Source organism: Nyctereutes procyonoides, unplaced genomic scaffold (assembly GCF_905146905.1).
Source record: "Nyctereutes procyonoides isolate TBG_1078 unplaced genomic scaffold, NYPRO_anot_genome, whole genome shotgun sequence".
NCBI classification, from domain to species: Eukaryota; Metazoa; Chordata; class Mammalia; order Carnivora; family Canidae; genus Nyctereutes; species Nyctereutes procyonoides.
Window position 1 is genome coordinate 30,804,774 of NW_026575126.1, and position 19,278 is coordinate 30,824,051.

Here is a 19,278-nt window from a genome sequence, read left to right on the forward strand (position 1 = left end):
CAGTTCCCCCGGCTTAGATAATTCTTAAGGAGTTTTACTGCAACTGTAATTGAAAGGAGGGTAGCAAAATGGGATCAATAGATGAATAAAAACAAATTAGTATGGGAGAAGTTAGAAGCATATTTGTATGCTAATATGGATGATTCCGTATTCCCAGAAAATTAACAATGTACTTAAAAACACTCCCCATACAGAGTGGAAGAGAGACTCTTGAGTAGATGGAGGGTGGGATTTAGTATACAAGTCAAACAATTAGATTTAGGTAAAAACTTGGATAGTTAATACTTTAACAACAGAAGGTAGATTCATTTGCTGGTAGATGGGAATTATGATGGCAATCTGAACTTCTCATCTGGTTATTTCAATTTTCCCAAAGTAGGAAGCAAAGTACTAGGCTAAAAAGGATGGGAAAGGAATGTTATGAGGTTAAGAAACCAGGAGAAAGTACAAAATAATATTCTAAGAGATTAGAAAAAATGAACTAAAAATGTAATAAGTATGGCATCATTAAGTTTCACCCCCAGATTTGCAATTGTGATCATGACTTTAAAGTGAATCTAGGCTGATTATGTTTTTCTGTTTTCAGTTGCATTCACTTTAAAGTGAATCTAGGCTGATTATGTTTTTCTATTTTCAGTTGCATAGGTGAAGAGGGATTTGGGTTTATCCAGATTTTAGTTTTGCTAAGTGGTAGGAAGCAGTCCCTTAATAAATGACAAAGGCTAAGCACCTGGCGATTAGAAATGATTAAGAGATAGCCAGAGATATATTAGCAGTATTCACAAAGATCATGTATAGATTATTTTGGAGATATTATCTAACAAATAATTTTTTATCGCAATTATCAGATATTTACTCTTGTTTTTCCAACTAAAGGCATTGACAAGACTACATCAGCTGAAACTTCTAGGTCATACTTTAGTTGTTGAATTTGCAAAAGAGCAAGATCGAGTTCATTCCCCATGTCCCCCTTCAGACCCTGAAAAAAAGAAAAGGTATGTAGTTAGGTTGTCCTAATATTTTAAAGTGTTTTTAAATCATTTGTATTGGGTTAATCAATTGGGTTTCATCAATTGGGTTGTTTTCATACTAGCAAGTAAATAACTTGACATAATAAATTATATATGTTTCTATTTAATCTAGTATATTTATTTTGTTTCTAATTGTGCACTAAGAATCTGAGTGTTCATTTAATAATAAGAATTAATCAGTGTGAAGTGGGAAGAGGGTGGGGTGAAAAGCATTCAACTTTAAGTGGAGGAATATAACTAGTATAAAGTCCTTGTTGTATTACAGACAGCAAGGTGTCATGAATAGGCATGGCCTTTGGTTCCCAGCAGTGACTCTTTGTAATTATAAAGCCTTTACAAATTTGCCCTTCCACTAGTGGTTCTCATAGTAGTCCCTGGGCTAGCTGCATTATGTAGGATCTTTATTGGAATACAGATTCTTGGACCTTACCCTAGTTCCACTGAATCTGAAATTTGAGGGGTGGAAGGGGAAGATAAGGCTCAGCAGTGTGAGTTTTAACAAATCTTCTTAGTGATTTTGATGCACATTAGAGACATTTGTGTATCACTGTTGTATACCATGTGAACTTCAGGGTTGATTTTTTTTTTTTTTTTTTTTTTTGGCGTGTGTGTGTGTGTTTTTGTTTTAATTATTTTTTGTCTGTCAGTGAAATTTATCATACCATCTTCATAGGGTTTCATTGAAGAATAAAAAGAATAAATGAAAATGTGTGCCTTGTATGTTTGGAATAGAGAAGGAATAATAAAGGTTGAATCTATTTCCCTTTCTTTTTGCTATTTGCTTGAGAAAAGGTTTAAAGTTTATTATGGAACTATTTTCATAATACCCTGTTTAAAAAGATAATATGTCTTTTCTGTATGCAATTTTTTACTCTATTTCTAAAGATAAAATCAACTTTAATTCTGTATTTTCTAGATCTGATGACCCTGTGGAAGATGATAAAGAAAAGAAAGAACTTGGTTGTATAACCATAGAAAATGGAATTGCACCAAACCATGGGTTAGAGTTTTTTCTCTGTTTTGTTGTTTCTGTTTTGTTTTGTTTTGTTTTGAGTACGTATATATAGATGTGTATATATATTGTGAATAAGATATTTCAAAGGATATTTTATTATGGCATGTATATTTTCAATATATTGATTAAATGTTTTGAGCTATTAGAGTTTATCACTGAATTTGGGTCCATTAAAATGTTCAGAGAATAAAATAAGCTCTGGTAAGAAATACCTTACTTTTCACTAGTGCAGTCAGAAAACAAGTTTCTTTTTCTTTTTTAAAGTTTTTATTTACTTGAGAGAAAGAGAATGCTCAGGCATGTGCACACGTACATGAACCATGGGGGACGTGGGCAGAGGAAGATGAAGAATCAGACAGGGAGCTGAACAAGGAGCCCAAAGGCAGCTTGATCTCAGGACCCTGAGATCATGACCTGAGCCAAAGGCAGGCACTTAACCAACTGACCACCCAGGTGCCCCAAAGCAAGTTTCTTCTTAAATGTACTTATTTGGAATTATTAGGAACAAGGTAAAAGTACTGAATTATTTGAGCAGTTATATACTTCCTTAGGTTACCTAAAAATAAGTTATTGATATGAAACTTATTTAATACATGATAAGCATTTTAAATATATTTTTTAGGCTGACTTTTCCTCTGAATTCATGCCTCAAGTATATGTACCCACCACCTTCAAGCACAATCCTAGCAAACATAGTAAATGCTTTGGCAAGTGTGCCGAAGTTCTATGTACAGGTAAGTAGAATGCAACTTACTTTCCAAAATGCTTGAATAGCTTGATAAGTTTTTTTCCGTGCTAATTTTTATACTTTTCGTAATAGTGTTTGTTAATCAGACTAATTCAGACAGGCAATGATATTACAATTATTTAAGGATATCTTCTCAGCTTGAGCTGCTATAACTAAATACCGTGGATTGGGTGGCTTATAAACAACAGAAAATTATTTCTCAGAATACTGGAGATTGGAGCTCCGAGATTAGGGTGCCAGCAAGATTGAGTTCTGGTAAGGGTCCTCTCCTGGGTTGCAAATGGCTCTTTTCTCTTTGTATCTTCACCTAGCTGAAAAGAGATGAGATAGCTCTCTGGGGTCCCTTTTATAAGAAACCCTAATCTCATTCAGAGGAGTCTATCCTTATGATTTAATTATTTCCCAAAGACCCTACCTTCTGATGCCGTCACATTGAGGGTTAGGTTTCAGCATTTGTATGTGGGTTAAGTCCATTGCAAAAGGTAATGAAATTTACTGCAGTCAAGTAAATATATATAAACTATGGTGTAAACGTACTAACGTGTAGTATGTTAATACTAATAAACATAAGCTAACTTAGGAAATAAAACTTCTGGCAATTTTTGTTACTTGAGCATATACCTTTAACGTGGAGATTCTTTCTTAAAGGAAAAAACATAATAGATCCCTCAGCAAATGCTTGAAAGTATCAACAGTAGTAAGATACTTTGAAGTACAAAATACAGGTGTTATTTATTTTCTTTAATGTACTTTTTGTTTCATAATTCCATAGTAATCAAGGGAAAGACAACATTTTGGTAGCATTTACATTGCAAGAACATGGTATTTTTAATAATGAAAATAATGAGTATTTGTAGAACTGACAAACATTTTAGGAAGGGGTAATCTTCTGAGATATACAGGTGGTGGTAATAGCCCTTTTTTGTGATAAAGCGAGAAGTGGCCAGCCTTTGCACTAAATCAGGAGTGTTACTGCAAAGTTTTAAAGTACATAAAATCTAAGATGTGAGTTGAATTATCATTTTACTATGTGATTTTCAATGTTTTGCTGCTTTAAGGTGCTTCATCTTATGAATAAAATGAATTTGCCCACACCATTTGGACCAATAACGGCACGACCTCCCATGGTAAGAAATATCTTAGAATTTTAAAGATTCATGGGGCGCCTGGGTGGTGCAGTCAGTTGAATGTCTGACTCTTGGTTTCAGCTGGGATCGTGATCTCAGGGTCATGAAATCTAGTCCTACGTTGGGCTCCATCCTCACTCTGCAGAGTCTGTTTAAGGCTGTCCCCTCACACACCCCCACCCCCTACCTCCCACTCCTGGTTAAATAAATCTTTAAAGAAAAAAAAAAAACAAACTTTGAAGGTTCAAAACTTCTCTTCTGATGTGGGATTATTGAGGCTGACCTTCTCAAATATTGTGCCACTAACCTCTAATGAGCTTTGAAATTAAGGGACAAATTTGTTTTTATGATAATAATAGTCGGTTGAAGACCTGCAACTGTAGGGGAAAGCCAGAACATGAAAGAGACGCTTTTCATATTAGAGGCTGTCATTTCTGCCAGTGTTGTTCAGTCCTTGACTCGGAACATTTTGCTATTTTATAAAATAATTACATTTAACTTAACTATGTAAAATTTCCGTTGTTCTGGTTTTATTGCATATGGAGTTTCATTTGCAGAAGACAAAAGAAAGATAGCCAATAATTTTTATATAGAATATACTATGCAGATACATCCATTTTAGATGGCAATCTGTGTCTGTTATTGAATCATTCTAGTTACTATTTTGTTATAGTCCTTACTACTTGTTTAGATAATAGCAATGAGAAAGTAATTTGAGTCCTGACACTTAAATAGAAAATTTGCTTTTCTATTATGTATTGCATATAGACTGCTTTTCTAATATATATACCATTGGCTTCATAATTTTTCTTTGTATTCCCAACACCTCAATGCCTACCTAGTACATTACAGGAATATTCATTAAGATTAGGCTAACTGCTACAAACAAAAAACTCAAATCTTAGTCACTTAAGTATATATAGCAGTATAAGTTACTTGTGCATGTCAAGTCCATTTCAAAAGTAGAGCGGAATGATGTCTTACTCTTAGTCATTCAAAAGACCTAACTTTTCTTCACTATGTGCATTCCCATATTGATGAGGGCATTACCATATATCCTGCAGATCAAGAAGGAAGAGAAGACTATGGGTAGATTTTTCTTTTTTTTTTTAATGTTAGCATTCTGTTGGCTAAAACTCAGTTACATGGTGAATCTAACTGTAAAAGAGGTTTGGAGATTTATTCCAGCTAGGTGCCAAGGAATAATAAACAAGTTTTGTGATCAACTAGCGGTCTTTCTGTATCAGGTGTTCCCTTAATATGTGTTGAATGTGTGAAAGAATATCATTAGGGAGAAAGATGAGAATAACCTATCTGAACAGAAGTGGTTTTTCTATCCTATAAATATCATGGATTACCATATGAATACCATCTTCTTTTAATTAGTATGAAGACTATATGCCATTGCATGCACCTCTTCCACCTGCATCTCCTCAGCCACCAGAGGAACCACCTTTGCCAGATGAGGATGAGGAATTATCAAGTAAAGAATCAGAATACGAAAGCAGTGATGATGAAGACCGACAGAGGTTTGTAATATCAAAGGATATTTATTTAGATTCTAAGAACAGATACAAGAAAGAGATTGTTTTTGCTCTTCTTAAATTTTGCCTGTAATTCTTCATAATTTGGGGTCATTAGAATTTTTCCCCAACTCCCCCAACCCCTCAAGCATATATAATAGGAATAGGTATAGATTAAGATCTAACGGGGGACACCTGGGTGGCTCAGCAGTTGACCATCAGCCTTTGGGTCAGATCATGATCCCAGGATTCAGGATCTAGTCCCGCACCCAGCTCCTTGTGGGAAGCCTGTTTCTCCCTCTGCCTATGTCTCTGCCTCTCTGTCTCTCATGAATAAATAAAATCTTTAAAAAAAAAAAAAAAAAAGATTAAGCTCTGAGACTATGCATCCAGACCTAAGGAAAATTTTAGATTATGAGTAATTTTTTAGATTGATAATTATGGTATTATAAAATGCAGTTAATCCTCATAATTTGTGGATTATGTATTTGGGAATTTGTCTACATGCTAAAATTTATTTGTAACCCCAAAATCAATACTTGTAGTGTTTTTATGGTCTTTTGCAAATGTGGGTATATACGCACAGAATGGTGAAAAATTGGAGTCACTTGGCATGCACATTCCTAGATGAGGTAGAGCAGGGTGACATTCTGTCTTCTTACATTAGCTCCCATATTATAAACAAGTATCCTTTTTGTGGTCTGTTCAATACCAAGCCTTTCACATTTTTATGCTGTTTTTTGGTGATTTTGCTATTTACAGTGGTCCCCAAGCAGTGGTTCCTAAGCACAGTGTTAAAAGTGCTAACGTTTCCAAAATCAAGAAGGCTATGATGTGCCTGACAGAGAAAACATGTTAGATAAGCCTTGTTCAGACTTGAGTTATAGTGCTGTGGATTATGAATTCAGTGTTAGTGAATCAACGATACGTAAAATAAGGTGTCCTTAAGCAGAGACAGATATGAAACAAGGTGTGTGGGGTGCCTGGGTGTTCCAGTCGGTTGAGTGTCTGCCTTCAGCTCAGGTTGTGATCCCAGGGTCCTGGGATGGAGCCCCACATCGGGCTCCCTGCTCAGCGGGACCCCTCTTCTCCCTCTGCCTCTGCCGTTCGCCCTGCTGGTGCTCCCTGGTGCTCTAAATAAATAAAATCTTTTTTTTTTTAAAAAAAAAAAGGTGTGTATTGATCAGTTGGTGAAATTCTAGAGCATAGGCTTGCAGGTCCCAATCCTGACTTTCCCCTAGGGGCATTGATTCATTATTCACTAATTATTTATGGAGATTTATAAAATATAACTATCTCAAATAATAAGAATAAGAATAGATTATATTCATATTTTTTCCAGCTTATTCCCCTAAATTTTATTCACCTCAGAATAAATTTCCAGAGCATTTCTGTGGGATTTTATACAAAACAATTCGTACTAATGCAGATTAACTTTTTTATCGATGGTTCTTGACAAACTACATATATTTTATTTAAATATTCTGGTGGGGATCCCTGGGTGGCGCAGCGGTTTGGTGCCTGCCTTTGGCCCAGGGCGCGGTCCTGGAGACCCGGGATCGAATCCCATGTCGGGCTCCCAGTGCATGGAGCCTTCTTCTCCCTCTGCCTGTGTCTCTGCCTCTCTCTATCTCTGTGTGTGACTATCATAAATAAATAAAAATTTTAAAAAAATAAATATTCTGGTGAAAAGCAGTAAGTTATTAGTAATGTTTAGATGTGTAATCCACAGCATAGCCTAGAACAGGAATTGCTAAACATTTTCTGTATAGGGCTAGGGTTTTGTTTTAATAGGAAAGCAGCTATAGGCAATACCAAGCGAGTGAATATGGCTGTGTTTCAGCAAAACTTTCTGTTTACAAAGAGGTAAACAGAATTCAGCTGGCTGAATTTGGTCCTAGGGCTATAATGATATAATTGATATCCTCTAGCCTAGAAGACTACTCTGGGCATATGAAGGGAATCCTTTCTTTTCTTTTCTTTTTTTTTTTTTTTTTTCTTTTTTGAGATTTTTCAAATTTTTAAGTGATTGTTAGACCCAGTTTGGGGCTCGAACTCACAACTCCAAGATCAAGTGTCACCAACTGAGCCAGCCAGGCACCCCAAATGATGAGAATCTTAGGTAACTGTATAGAAGTCAGACACAGGAAGTGGTTGATAGGAGTCAAAACCCAAGCAGAGAATCCAGGCAATATTTACAAATAATCAGCAACAATGTGGCTATTATCTCGTCACTGATAACTTAAGCACTGGCTCAATAGACATTCCTTTTGGAGAAAGAGTTAAAAATATAGGTGGTGCCAAAACTACAAAAATGGTGTGAATAGAGGCGTTTAGGAAAGCTGGCAGTTCTTGATAGACTGTAACTTTAACTTGTTTCTAAGTAAACAACATTATAAAGTATTGCGTTGGGTTAATTACATAATCTCAATAAATTTTACTTTCTTTATAAAAATGATAGTAATCAGGAATGCTTTATGCAGACTGGCCAAAATCTTTTTTGTTTTGCTTTATTTGGGTTTCTATTTAGGGATGTAGTGAGGAATTCTGCAAGTAATTCATCTTAAGTAATGAGAATAGAATCCTTGCAAGAAACAATCTCTGGTTTCATGCTTTTCTACTATCTTCTGGAAATTTAAAAAACAAAACATATTATTCAGCAAATATTTATCTTATGGCGGGCACTGTTGAGAGACTTAGTATATTTTGGGTGAGCAATTCATGAGTAGAAACATGTTTTGTATAATTAGATTTATTCATAAAATTTTGGGTAAACCTTGATCATTAAAGAACCTTACAAATGTATAACGTGTTTACATTTTTTTTGTCATTTAGTTTAAAGCTTATTTTAACCAAATTCATGTTTATATTTTTTCCTCACTTGGGTTTAAAGCTTATTTTAACCACATTCTCCTTTCTTGCATTTTGTTTGCATGTTTATTTTGCTTTTAAATTCCACAAATGTAACAGAAATAGAGCTGTGACTACTGATTTTGAGCTTGTGCTCAGTGGAAACACTGTATCTGATTCTGTGGAAGATACAAAAATGCCTAGACAAGATCTATTTGAAATATCACACATAATGAGGATAACAGAAATAGAGCTGTGACTACTGATTTTGAGCTTGTGCTCAGTGGAAACACTGTATCTGATTCTGTGGAAGATACAAAAATGCCTAGACAAGATCTATTTGAAATATCACACATAATGAGGATAAACTGGGTACAATGTATTAATTACCACACCTTGATAATTACTTATAAAAAGCAACTTCAGAGTATAGTATTGAAAACTTTGTTCTTAAGTAAGTTATCTTGTTTGTGTATTGATTCATGTGCAACAATTACGAAAATGCTTTAAAATAAAAATAACTTCAGCTTAGGCTCTTTTTAATTAGAATAAGAATCAAAATAATCATACTGTATTTGTAAGGTATTTTGAATATCAGTCAAGAAAAGTAATAAAGTTACATATGTTACTATATCCTGTTCAACTTTTTGGCATCAAATGCAGCCATTTTATTTGGACAACTAATAATTTTCATAATAATACATATCTTTAACAGATAAATGGAGAAGCACCTGGGTGGCTCAGTTGGCTGAGCATCTGACTCTTGATTTCTGCTCATATCATGCTCTCAGAGTTGTGAGATAACTTCTCATTGGGCTCCGGGAGGCTACTTAAGATTCTCTCTCCCTTCTCCTCCTCCTGCTTGTGTTGTGCGCAGAGTGCCGTGTGTGTTTGTGTGTGTGTGTGTGTGTGTGTCCCAAATAAATCTTTAAGAAACAAAAAGATAATTGAAACTAAGTAAATGACCAGTTCCTTTTAAAGTAAAATGAAAGTTGGCCAAGGAAATTTAGAACTTGAGCTTATTTTAAATTATCTTAATTGATGGTTTAGAAACTATACTTCTATGTAAATCCTATCTTATTATGTAACATGTATAATTTATAGTTTAATTATACTATATGCTTCTACATGAAGAATTTCTGTTTTTACTTACTCTTTTCATAATGTAGAATGACCAAACTAATGGAATTAGCAAATCTTCAGCCCAAAAGACCAAAAGCAATAAAGCAGCACCATGTGAGAAAAAAACAAAAAATAAAGGATATGTTGAAAACACCTTCATCTGCTTCACATGGGTAATTTTGTTTTGAATTCTGAAATAAGATTTTTCTGTATAATTTGTCTATTTGCTTAACTTGTGTCATTTATAAACAATTACGGCAGACATTTTACTTGCCTGTTTGCCATGGAATTCTATGTACTTTAATGATCACATAAAATTAATATTAATTGCAATTTTAATTTCATTTAGCAATTCTACAATGTAAATTTCACTCGAATTTGTAAGTAACTTCATAAATTGAGAATGGGTTTGTTAGAAATCTTTTTTCCCTTTTAAAGTAATGTCTTTAATCTGTGTTTTTTAAAATTTAACATTAAGTATAAATATGATCTATGTTTCTCACCTATGTATGTCTAATACTGCAATCCCATGCTTTTGATCTCTATAGCAACACTGAACAGTTAAAAATAACGTGAACCAAATTCAGTTTTCCAGTAGCCACATTAAAGGAGTAACAAAAAAAATAAAATAAAAATAAAAATAAAAAATAAAGGAGTAACAGGAAGCAGATGAAATTAATTTTGATAATATATTTTATTTAACCCATTATATCCAAAATATTTCAGCATATAATTAATATAAAAATTATTGATATGTCACCTTTTTTTGTACAGAGTTGTTATAAGTCTAGTGTGTATTTTATGTACTTATATTTTAATTTGGCAGCTATATTTCAGGTGCTCATTAGCCATACATGTGGCTAGTGGCAATTCTTTCAGAGATATAGCTTTTTTATATAGTACACAGTACATAAAAATGCTTATATTAAACATAAAATGAATGTCTTTGTATATTGGTAAATATCCTTAAGTTTGGATTCATTAGTCCCCAGGTACTGTTTCTGTCATTAGTGAGTGATATCCCTTAATCTTATAGTCTTCTAGTCTAAATAGTAATTTAACAGTATTCATATTAGAAAATTTGTTGGGGTTTCTTGAAGTGGTAAATATAAGTTTGTGCAATGCCTATAGTATTATGAATACTTTGTCAGTGTTAATTTAAGGTAAATATGAGTAATGTTTTACTCAAGATTTTATTTGCATTTGCAAAATAATGTTGTCACTATTTATAAACAGCAGTTTACATCCAGTGCTGTTACCTTCGGATGTATTTGACCAACCACAGCCTGTAGGTAATAAGAAAATTGAATTTCATATATCTACTGACATGCCATCTGCATTTAAGAAAGATCTAGAAAAAGAACAAAATTGTGAAGAACAAAGTTATGGTGAGTATATTCTAGTTGTTTATATGCTATGTAAAAATTCTTCTCATTCTGCCTTTTTGTTAGAATTAAATTTTAAAAATACGCAGTTAGTCTTTTTTAATATGGAATACTGTCCATTTTGAACTTTTTCATATAACTAAAAAAAATGCTTAATGATGAGACCATCACTGTTGCCTTTTGCTAGTAATGAACTTCAGGTTGAAATTTAGTCTGGTTTTTGTTGTTTACACTAAAGATGCAATAGAACAATTATTTTTTTTTCATTGTTAGATGTGATATTCTGTGGCTTTATTAGTATATTTATATTATTGCTAAGTAAACAAGCAATGTGACTATTGTGTGTATTGTAGATTTAATGTAAATTTTTTTTTTTATCCAAAAGTCATAGATTATTTACTAAGATACTCTTCTTAAGTTTAAAGACAGTTTATTGGGCAGCCCGGGTGGTTCAGTGGTTTAGCGCCGCCTTCGGCCCAGGGCGTGATCCTGGAGACCAGGATCAAGTCCCACGTCGGGCTCCCTGCATGGAGCTTGCTTCTCCCTCTGCCTGTGTCTCTGTCTCAGTCTCTCTCTGATTCTCATGAATAAATAAATAAAATCTAAAAAAAAAGCTTATTAAAATTACAGATATTTATTTGTTTTAGGCATTAATTTAATACTATAGTGGCATTCCTTTGTTTCATTTTAATTTCATAAAACAGGTTTCTAGAAACAGTAAAACAGGAGCTTATAGAGTAAAAATTTAAAAGGTTAACACCTCAAACCCCACTTTCCCCTCACTACCATTGTTAATAATTTAGAATATAGCTATTCATCCAGATCTTATCCCTATACATGTGTAAACACATTTTCTCTTCTTGTTTTAAATGAGCATCATGTTTTGTGTAATGTTTGTTGTTGACTTAATATTGACTTATTGAAATCATACAGCATAACAGCTTTGTGCTGGGCACTAAAGGACAAGTTAGATGTGGTCTGTGATCTTTAGGAGTTTAAAGTCTAGTGGGAGTAGCTTACTATATCAACAAAAAATATATACCTTATTTTTTTAATGGCTGCATTATACTACATAATATAGCTACATCAATCTTTAATTATGCTCTGTTGATAGAAGTTGAGGTTATTTCTGTTTTTTTACTATTTGAGAAACTACTCGTCGTACATTTTTGCACATATATCTTTGACCATTTGTGTGAATATGAGATTATAGAGTTCTAGTAAGTATTGCAAATGTAGCGAGTGAAAAACTAATTTTAATTTCTTTCTCATGGTTAGAATGCATTGCCTTTTCAGATAGCTTCTTGTTTTTTTCTCTTTCTTAGGGAAATAGATAATTTATTTAACAGCTAAACCTTATTTGTAACTTTACACTATTTCGCTGTATGGTATGAGGCTGCCGTTTGTACTCTTGTCCTGGCCCTATCGGCATTAGAAGTGGGCTCGGGTCGGCCATTGGACCATAATCTCCTCCAGAGGGGCAGCATGTGCAGAACCTCTGCCCCAGAGCGCAGTGCCTGTGGAGCATATGACAAATATTGGCTGTGAGACAAGATGATCCAAGTAAAAATGCATGGTGCAAATGTCTAAATATTAGCTATTATTGTTTGTTTTTTAAGATTTTATTTATTTATTCATGAGAGACAGAGAGAGAGAGAGGCAGAGACACAGGCAAAGGGAGAAGCAGGCTCCATGCAGGGAGCCCGACATGGGATTTGATCCTGGGTCTCCGAGATTGGGCCCTCTGCTGAAGGCAGCTCTAAACCACTGAGCCACCCGGGCTGCCCTATTGTGTGTTGAATAAATGAACAGTACATAGGGCACACAGATGGCTCCATTTTTGTTTCAATATGTATATATTTTTTTCTTTTTGAATATTTTTCTTCATTTCATGTTAATCACCCTTAGACACAATATTTTTGTTTTTTTAAGCTTAAATTACTCAGGGGTCTAGGTGATTTTGGCAGGGTGATAGTCCTCCCATTCAACATCAGTGACAAGTAGCAATGTTGAAGTAACAGTAGAAGCAGTCTTAAGTTTTTCTCTTATGGATGTTTTCAGGCTACAGGAAGGAGATCTGTTTCTATAACAATTTTTTGACATTATTAAGAGACTTTTATGATCTTAAGTGTAGCATATTCCTTGCATCATGCTCATAGCTTTTTAGAGTGTTTTTTGTTTGTTTTTTGGTAGTATGACTAATTTTTCTAGTGAACATTTAACACTATCCTTGCTGTGACAGTTTAATTTCTGCAGTGTTTTTGAATTTTCCTAATTGAATAATTTCTTAAGTATGGATACTTGTTTTCCTTTACTACTTGTAAAGCTTTTATGAAGCTTTTTTGGTATCGTCAAATGGAAATGACATGATTTCATCATAGGTACTGATCTTAATCTTTTAATCATCTTTGATAAGATTGAAGGCTGTTTGATAATATTTTGATGTAGCACTCTGATGTCTTCAGACCCATTGTATAAATAATCTTGAATGATGACATTCCATTACAGTAATGAAGTACAAATTTCTTTCATGTAATTATTAATTTTTCAAAGTGAATAGGTTAAACAAAATATTTATTATTGACCCCCACCAACCTTCATTCTGCCAATCTTGCCAATACATTTTATTTTTTTAGGTGCCCCTCTGGCACCTCAAACTAATAAATACGTTGAAAAAGAATTCATTTTCTTTCCACTTTGCAGGCCCTATAAGTAACACCACAAAGCAGCTGTGTGCCTGTTTTCATATTATTGTGACAGAGCTTAATAGCCATGACAGAAACCATATGGCCTACAAAGCCTAAAATATTTGCTATTTGACCTTTTACAAAAAAAGTTTGCCTATCCCTGTTCTGAAGCATTGAGAAAAATACCAAAGTTTTAGTGCCAAAAGATACTGAATTTTTTTTTTTTAAGATTTTATTTATTCATAAGAGACACACAGATAGGCAGAGACATAGGCAAAGGGAGAAGCAGGCCCTATACAGGGAGCCCAACATGGGACTCGATCATCACATCCTGGGCCGACGGAAGGTGCTCAACCGCTGAGCCACCCAGGGGTCCCTGCCAAAAGATATCTTAAAGTTAAAAATGGAAAACAAAGCCTGTTTTAAAAAGTGGGAATTTTTAATGGCTTATGTTAATGTTAACTTTCAGATTTGCGTGCTCCTGAAGGTGATGCCCCCAATGTAGGATTTGGAAAAATCTTCCCCAAACCTAATTTGAACATCACAGAAGAGATTAAAGAGGACTGTGATGAAATGCCATCAGAATGTATTTCTAGAAGGGAGTTGGAAAAAGGCAGAATTTCTAGAGAAGGTAACTGCATGAAATAAATGTTTATTCCATTTCTTTGATGTGTCAGAAACAACAAATTTCGTGTTCTTTATTTTGATTAAGGCATGTATTTCAACACATCTTTCCGGTTAATGTTTTTAATCACTGCTTTTTGTTTTAATACCCATATTTTGTAGGGAGAAAAGTCTCTCTCAATACAGTGTTTTCGGTTTATTAGGAAAAAAAATTGTTTTCATTCCTAAAACTTTTTATATAACATTAAAAAAAATCAAGTGACCCATTGTCTGGAGTTTTGTGTTCCAAATACAGTGGATATGTCATCATAGTTTTGTGTTTGAGATGCATGCAATGCAGTTTAAAAAAGAATAGTTTCAGTTATTTGGTGGTTAAAAGTCTGTGTTTAAGGATTTTATATCCTAAAGTGATAGATTTTTTTACTTCTAAAGAAATTTTCTGGGCAGCCCAGGTGGCTCAGTGGTTTAGGGCCACCTTCAGCTTAGGGTGTGATCCTGGAGACCCAGGATCAAGTCCCACGTCGGGCTCCCTGCATGGAGCCTGCTTCTCCCTCTGTCTCTGTCTCTGCCTCTCTCTCTCTCTCTCTCTCTCTCTTTCTCTCTCTCATGAATAAGTAAAATCTTGAAAAAAATAAAAAAGAAATTTTCCTGTTTTGTACTTTTTAGGAAGTTATTTAGAGATTGACATCTAACATTATAATTTTTCCTACAAAAATGGGGAATAAACTTCCAATTAACATTTTCGCATAGAACATCAGTTGCCAGGAACTGATTATTGAACTAGCAGTAGCTATATAGGGATCCAGAAGCCACAGTTTATATGAAGTACTTAATTAGGTTTGAGTAATTTATTCTCCTGTTTGACCATTGGTGCCTGGTGGTTTGGGAAATTGACTTTAAGTTAAAAAGTGACACAAACGGTTGATAACGTACTTATCTGCTTCATTTTTTTTTTTTTGCTTCAATCTTTTTAATAAAGTAAAAAGCTTTTATTGTAAAGGAGCTTCAATAGTAGATATTTTATTGGACAAATTTTGGTTATGCTAGATGGCCTGAAATTTTTAAGCTTATTTGCATATTATCAATTCAGATTTTTAATTAGTGTTTTTATTCATGACATTGCTATTAATGGTTATTATGGTTGTGACAGTTTCATAATGCTTTATTTAGTGCTTGTATTTGAATGTTGTTAAAGCTTTTCTTTGAGAAAATTAATGAAAAAATCCTAATTTATATCCTCCTTTTGTTTTGTTTTTAAATAAGAAATGGAAACACTGTCAGTTTTCAGAAGTTATGAACCTGGTGAACCAAACTGTAGAGTTTATGTAAAGAATTTAGCTAAACATGTTCAAGAAAAGGTAAGTTGAAATTTGTAAATTGGCATTATTGTTTTACTTCTTTTTTCCTGAACCTTCTTATTTGTCTTTTTCTTATTAAAATTCTAGGACCTTAAATTTATTTTTGGGAGATATGTTGACTTTTCATCAGAAACACAACGGATAATGTAAGTAGGAGTCATATTCTCAAATTATGTTTTGTTTTTATCTGTTATGAATTAGCTCTTCTTAAATCCCAGCAGTTTCCCTTTAGAGATAATAATTATAGGAAGAAATTGCTCTTATCTGTTACATGATTTTTAGATGTCTAAAGCAGTAGTCCGCAAAAATCTTTGTAAATGGGAAGATAGTAACCATTTCATATTTTTATTTTATTATAGGCCATACAGGGTCTGTTGGATCTACTCAGTTCTATCTTTGTATCATGAAAGTAGGCATTAACAATACACACACTAATATTTATGGCTGAGTTCCCATAAAATTTTATACAAACAGCCTAAATTGCAGCCCTAATCCCCATTTCTAAATTAGTAGTTCTCAAACTTTAACCTGCATAAGAATCACCTGGAGAGCTTGGTACCGTTTCCTAGGCACATCTAGGTTAAGGTAGGGCCTATGAATTTATATTTCTAAAAAGCTCATTGATCATGCCAAAACTGCTGTTTCAAAGATTGCACTCTGAAAACTACTGTTTTAATGACTCATTCAGCAGTATATATAGAATCCAGCAGAATTTTTCAGATTCTTAACCTTGACAGTAAGTTCCCTTCGTTTAATTAGTCTACGTTAAGCAAGGCTCCCGATTTTATGGGTGTAAAAGATAGGAATATGATCTGTAAATGCTATAAAAGCTAATATTTAGAGTTAAAATTTTGTTCTTTAAAATGCCATAGTTAGTTAGCTCCAAAGTATATAAGATCCTTGGCCATATAAGTTAGAAGTAGAGAAAAGTAGAAAAGGTAGAGAGATAGACTTGAGTGGTGGTAAAATGGAGGAGTAACTGGAACTAGTTAGTTTTGTTTTAATCTTTTAAATCTTAGCTAGCCTGTTTATACTCATTAGTGGCAGAAATCTTTCCTTATCAGTCTATCAAAAGTTTCTTTTGCTAGGCATGCAAAATACTGGCCCTTTATTTTTGTTGCTACCTTAAATCATGATTATAAGATACAGAAAAAAAGTATATATGTATGAAATGTTTTACATACATAAATACATACTAGTTTACGTCTGTTTTTTAGTATTGCTGCAATTAGAATTTGAGGGGGAAAATAATTTTATATGGAGAAAGCTATATACATCAAATGATAAATTATAGTTTTCCCAGAATTTTTGAAAAATGAATAATTATGGAATAATAGAACATTATACTTGGAATAAAAAAAAAAATCTGGCTTGTATTTCTGCTCTAGTTTTAGCTATCTGTATTACCTGGAAGCAGTCACTCATAATCTGTAGACATCACCTGTAAAATAATGATTTTTGACTAGATGATCAATAAGGTCCCTTCCCTTTCTACTCTGAAGTTCTGTGTCACTTTTCTGTAGTTCCTTTCAGCCTTTCTATTCTTGGTTATTTGTTTTTTTGTCATGTGAGTAAACAATATTGAGTTGGCTGTATGGAATTTTTTAAACATAGAGATATGAAATAAAGGTTTAAGTTTGCTTTTGTAGTTTGCAGTAGTTTTTAAATTACATAAATACATTTAACATAGCTTAGAAGGATAGATACAAGGTCATTATCAAACTTTTATTACTTAGAATCAATTTTAGAACAGAATACAAAACATAATTTTATAAAGTCTAATGTTTTATTCAGACACAGTCATTTTTACTCTGAAATAGCAAGCATTGGGCAGCCCTGGTGGCTCAGCGGTTTAGCGCTACCTTTGGCCCGGGGTGGGATCCTGGAAACCTGGGATTGAGAGTCCCATGTCAGGCTCCCTGCATGGAGCCTGCTTCTCCCTCTGCCTGTGCCTCTGCCTCTCTTTCTCTCTCTCTCTCTCTGTCTCTCGTGAATAAATAAATAACATCTTTAAAAAAAATGAAATAGCAAGCATTTTAAATGTTTAGTACATTTCTATTCCCATGATCAGAATTATTTGGCATTCTTTAAATCAAAACCTCTTTTTCTTCCTTGACTTCTAGGTTTGATATACGTTTGATGAAAGAAGGTCGCATGAAAGGACAAGCTTTCATTGGACTTCCAAATGAAAAAGCAGCAGCAAAAGCCTTAAAGGAAGCTAATGGATATGTTCTTTTTGGAAAACCTATGGTGGTTGTATCCTTTAAATAATCCATTCCAAAGAAAATGTGTTTTTTAGTAGAAAGGTATACCTGAAACTAATTTTTATGTTATCTTTTAGAAATTTCAACCGCTGGTATTCTAGCTTGAGATACTCCGTTATAAACATACTTAGCTGAGTGACATGGCTGTTGTTTAGACTTTTATTAGAAAATAAAAGAACCTTAGCAGCATGAGATTATTAGAATATCTAAACATTTCATTTATATAGCTCAGAAGTACATTTTTAGGCTAAGCCTAAAAGACTAAAGTATCTACAGGTACAGTTGTAGTCATTAGAAAAGATACAGTTCATTGTAGTTTTTAATGTTTTATTGTAGTATAATTCATATTTCTATTTGGAAATTTTAACCAAAATGTATACTTGGATTAAAGATTCTGCTTCTAGTAGTTAATGCAGTTTGCAAACTAGAAATCAGTGGGATAGATGAAGTGAAGATCCAGGTGTAAACAATGATTATAAAGAAAAAGTAAATTTTTTACTTTACATGCAAATCATGGGCAGCAGACAGGAGGCGCTCAAAAAAAAATATTTGATAGACGGCTGAGAGTAGGAAAACAAATATAAGAGTTAAATTTTAAAAACTACTCCTATCCTACATTAGGAAGTTCTTATTTATCTAGAGAAGATTACTGTCATGTTTGTGAAGAAACCTTAATTTATAAATATTAGCAATTTGCTCGATCTGCTAGACCAAAACAAGATTCTAAAGAAGGAAAAAGGAAGTGTTAAAAATTAGTAAAGGTAAGTGTGAATATAACAGAATAAAAGAACAAGACTTTCTTGAGATAAAGTTAAGGATAAAGCTTGATAGAGTGGTAATTCAGGTATCTTCTGAGGTTTTTAAAAGATAAGATCAGTTGATCCATCTATCCATCCATGTCTGTTTCACTCTATGTCACTATCTCTGCAATCAATTCCCAACAAATTTCAGAATTATAACTACAGAATAAAACCCATCTGTTTTTAAAAGGAAGTTCAGAGAATGAATTTATGAGGGGACTATATGTCTTTGTCCTAAAACTTTTCAGTTTACAGGAAAGCAATGATTCTTAAACTTTAACATGTCTTACAGTCACCTGAAGGGCTAATAAACCAGTTTGCTAGGCTTCCCCTCACCCTCACCCAGAGGTTCTGATTCAGTAGGTCTGGAGTAGGAGCTTTGTGTCATCAACCATGCCAATTTTCCTGTGCTGAGACTGGAAAGCCAAGACAAATTGGTTGCTCTTAATGGGGCCTAGGAATTTGCATTACTAATTACACATGTCACAGAAATGTTTACATATTTTTTGTGGAATGAAATCTTTTGCTTTTTATAGGAGTAATTTAAATGCATACTTACGTAATTTAATGATTAAAATAACAGAATTAACCATTTTAAACTTCTAAGTTTGTGTAATTGACTTAACAAGTAGAAATATACCTTTTATTTTAAAATCTTTCTACCTTTATAAACTGGAAAAACATGAAGTAACTCAGTCAACAGTACTGATGTTAAGCTGAAAAAATTGTATAACTAAATAAGGG

General features: G+C 33.5%; 1 protein-coding gene across 4 annotated transcripts in view; it reads left to right on the plus strand.

Moving 5' to 3' along the window:
* RNPC3 (RNA binding region (RNP1, RRM) containing 3) overlaps nucleotides 1–19,278 on the plus strand; it is a 37,818-nt gene that overhangs the window by 6,199 nt on the left and 12,341 nt on the right. For 3 of the 4 annotated variants that reach the window (XR_008666411.1, XM_055339979.1, XM_055339978.1), the window contains exons 3-14: nucleotides 877–995; nucleotides 1,948–2,031; nucleotides 2,669–2,780; nucleotides 3,853–3,921; nucleotides 5,308–5,450; nucleotides 9,464–9,589; nucleotides 10,653–10,804; nucleotides 13,958–14,119; nucleotides 15,376–15,470; nucleotides 15,558–15,616; nucleotides 17,594–17,726; nucleotides 18,424–18,495. Coding sequence is in view for 3 of the 4 variants with exons in the window: in XM_055339979.1 (XP_055195954.1) it covers nucleotides 877–995; nucleotides 1,948–2,031; nucleotides 2,669–2,780; nucleotides 3,853–3,921; nucleotides 5,308–5,450; nucleotides 9,464–9,589; nucleotides 10,653–10,804; nucleotides 13,958–14,119; nucleotides 15,376–15,470; nucleotides 15,558–15,616; nucleotides 17,594–17,726; nucleotides 18,424–18,483 (1,314 nt within the window). In the remaining variant the exon portion in view is untranslated. The remainder of the gene's footprint in view (nucleotides 1–876; nucleotides 996–1,947; nucleotides 2,032–2,668; nucleotides 2,781–3,852; nucleotides 3,922–5,307; nucleotides 5,451–9,463; nucleotides 9,590–10,652; nucleotides 10,805–13,957; nucleotides 14,120–15,375; nucleotides 15,471–15,557; nucleotides 15,617–17,593; nucleotides 17,727–18,423; nucleotides 18,496–19,278) is intronic. The other variant, XM_055339980.1, reaches the window with a different exon arrangement.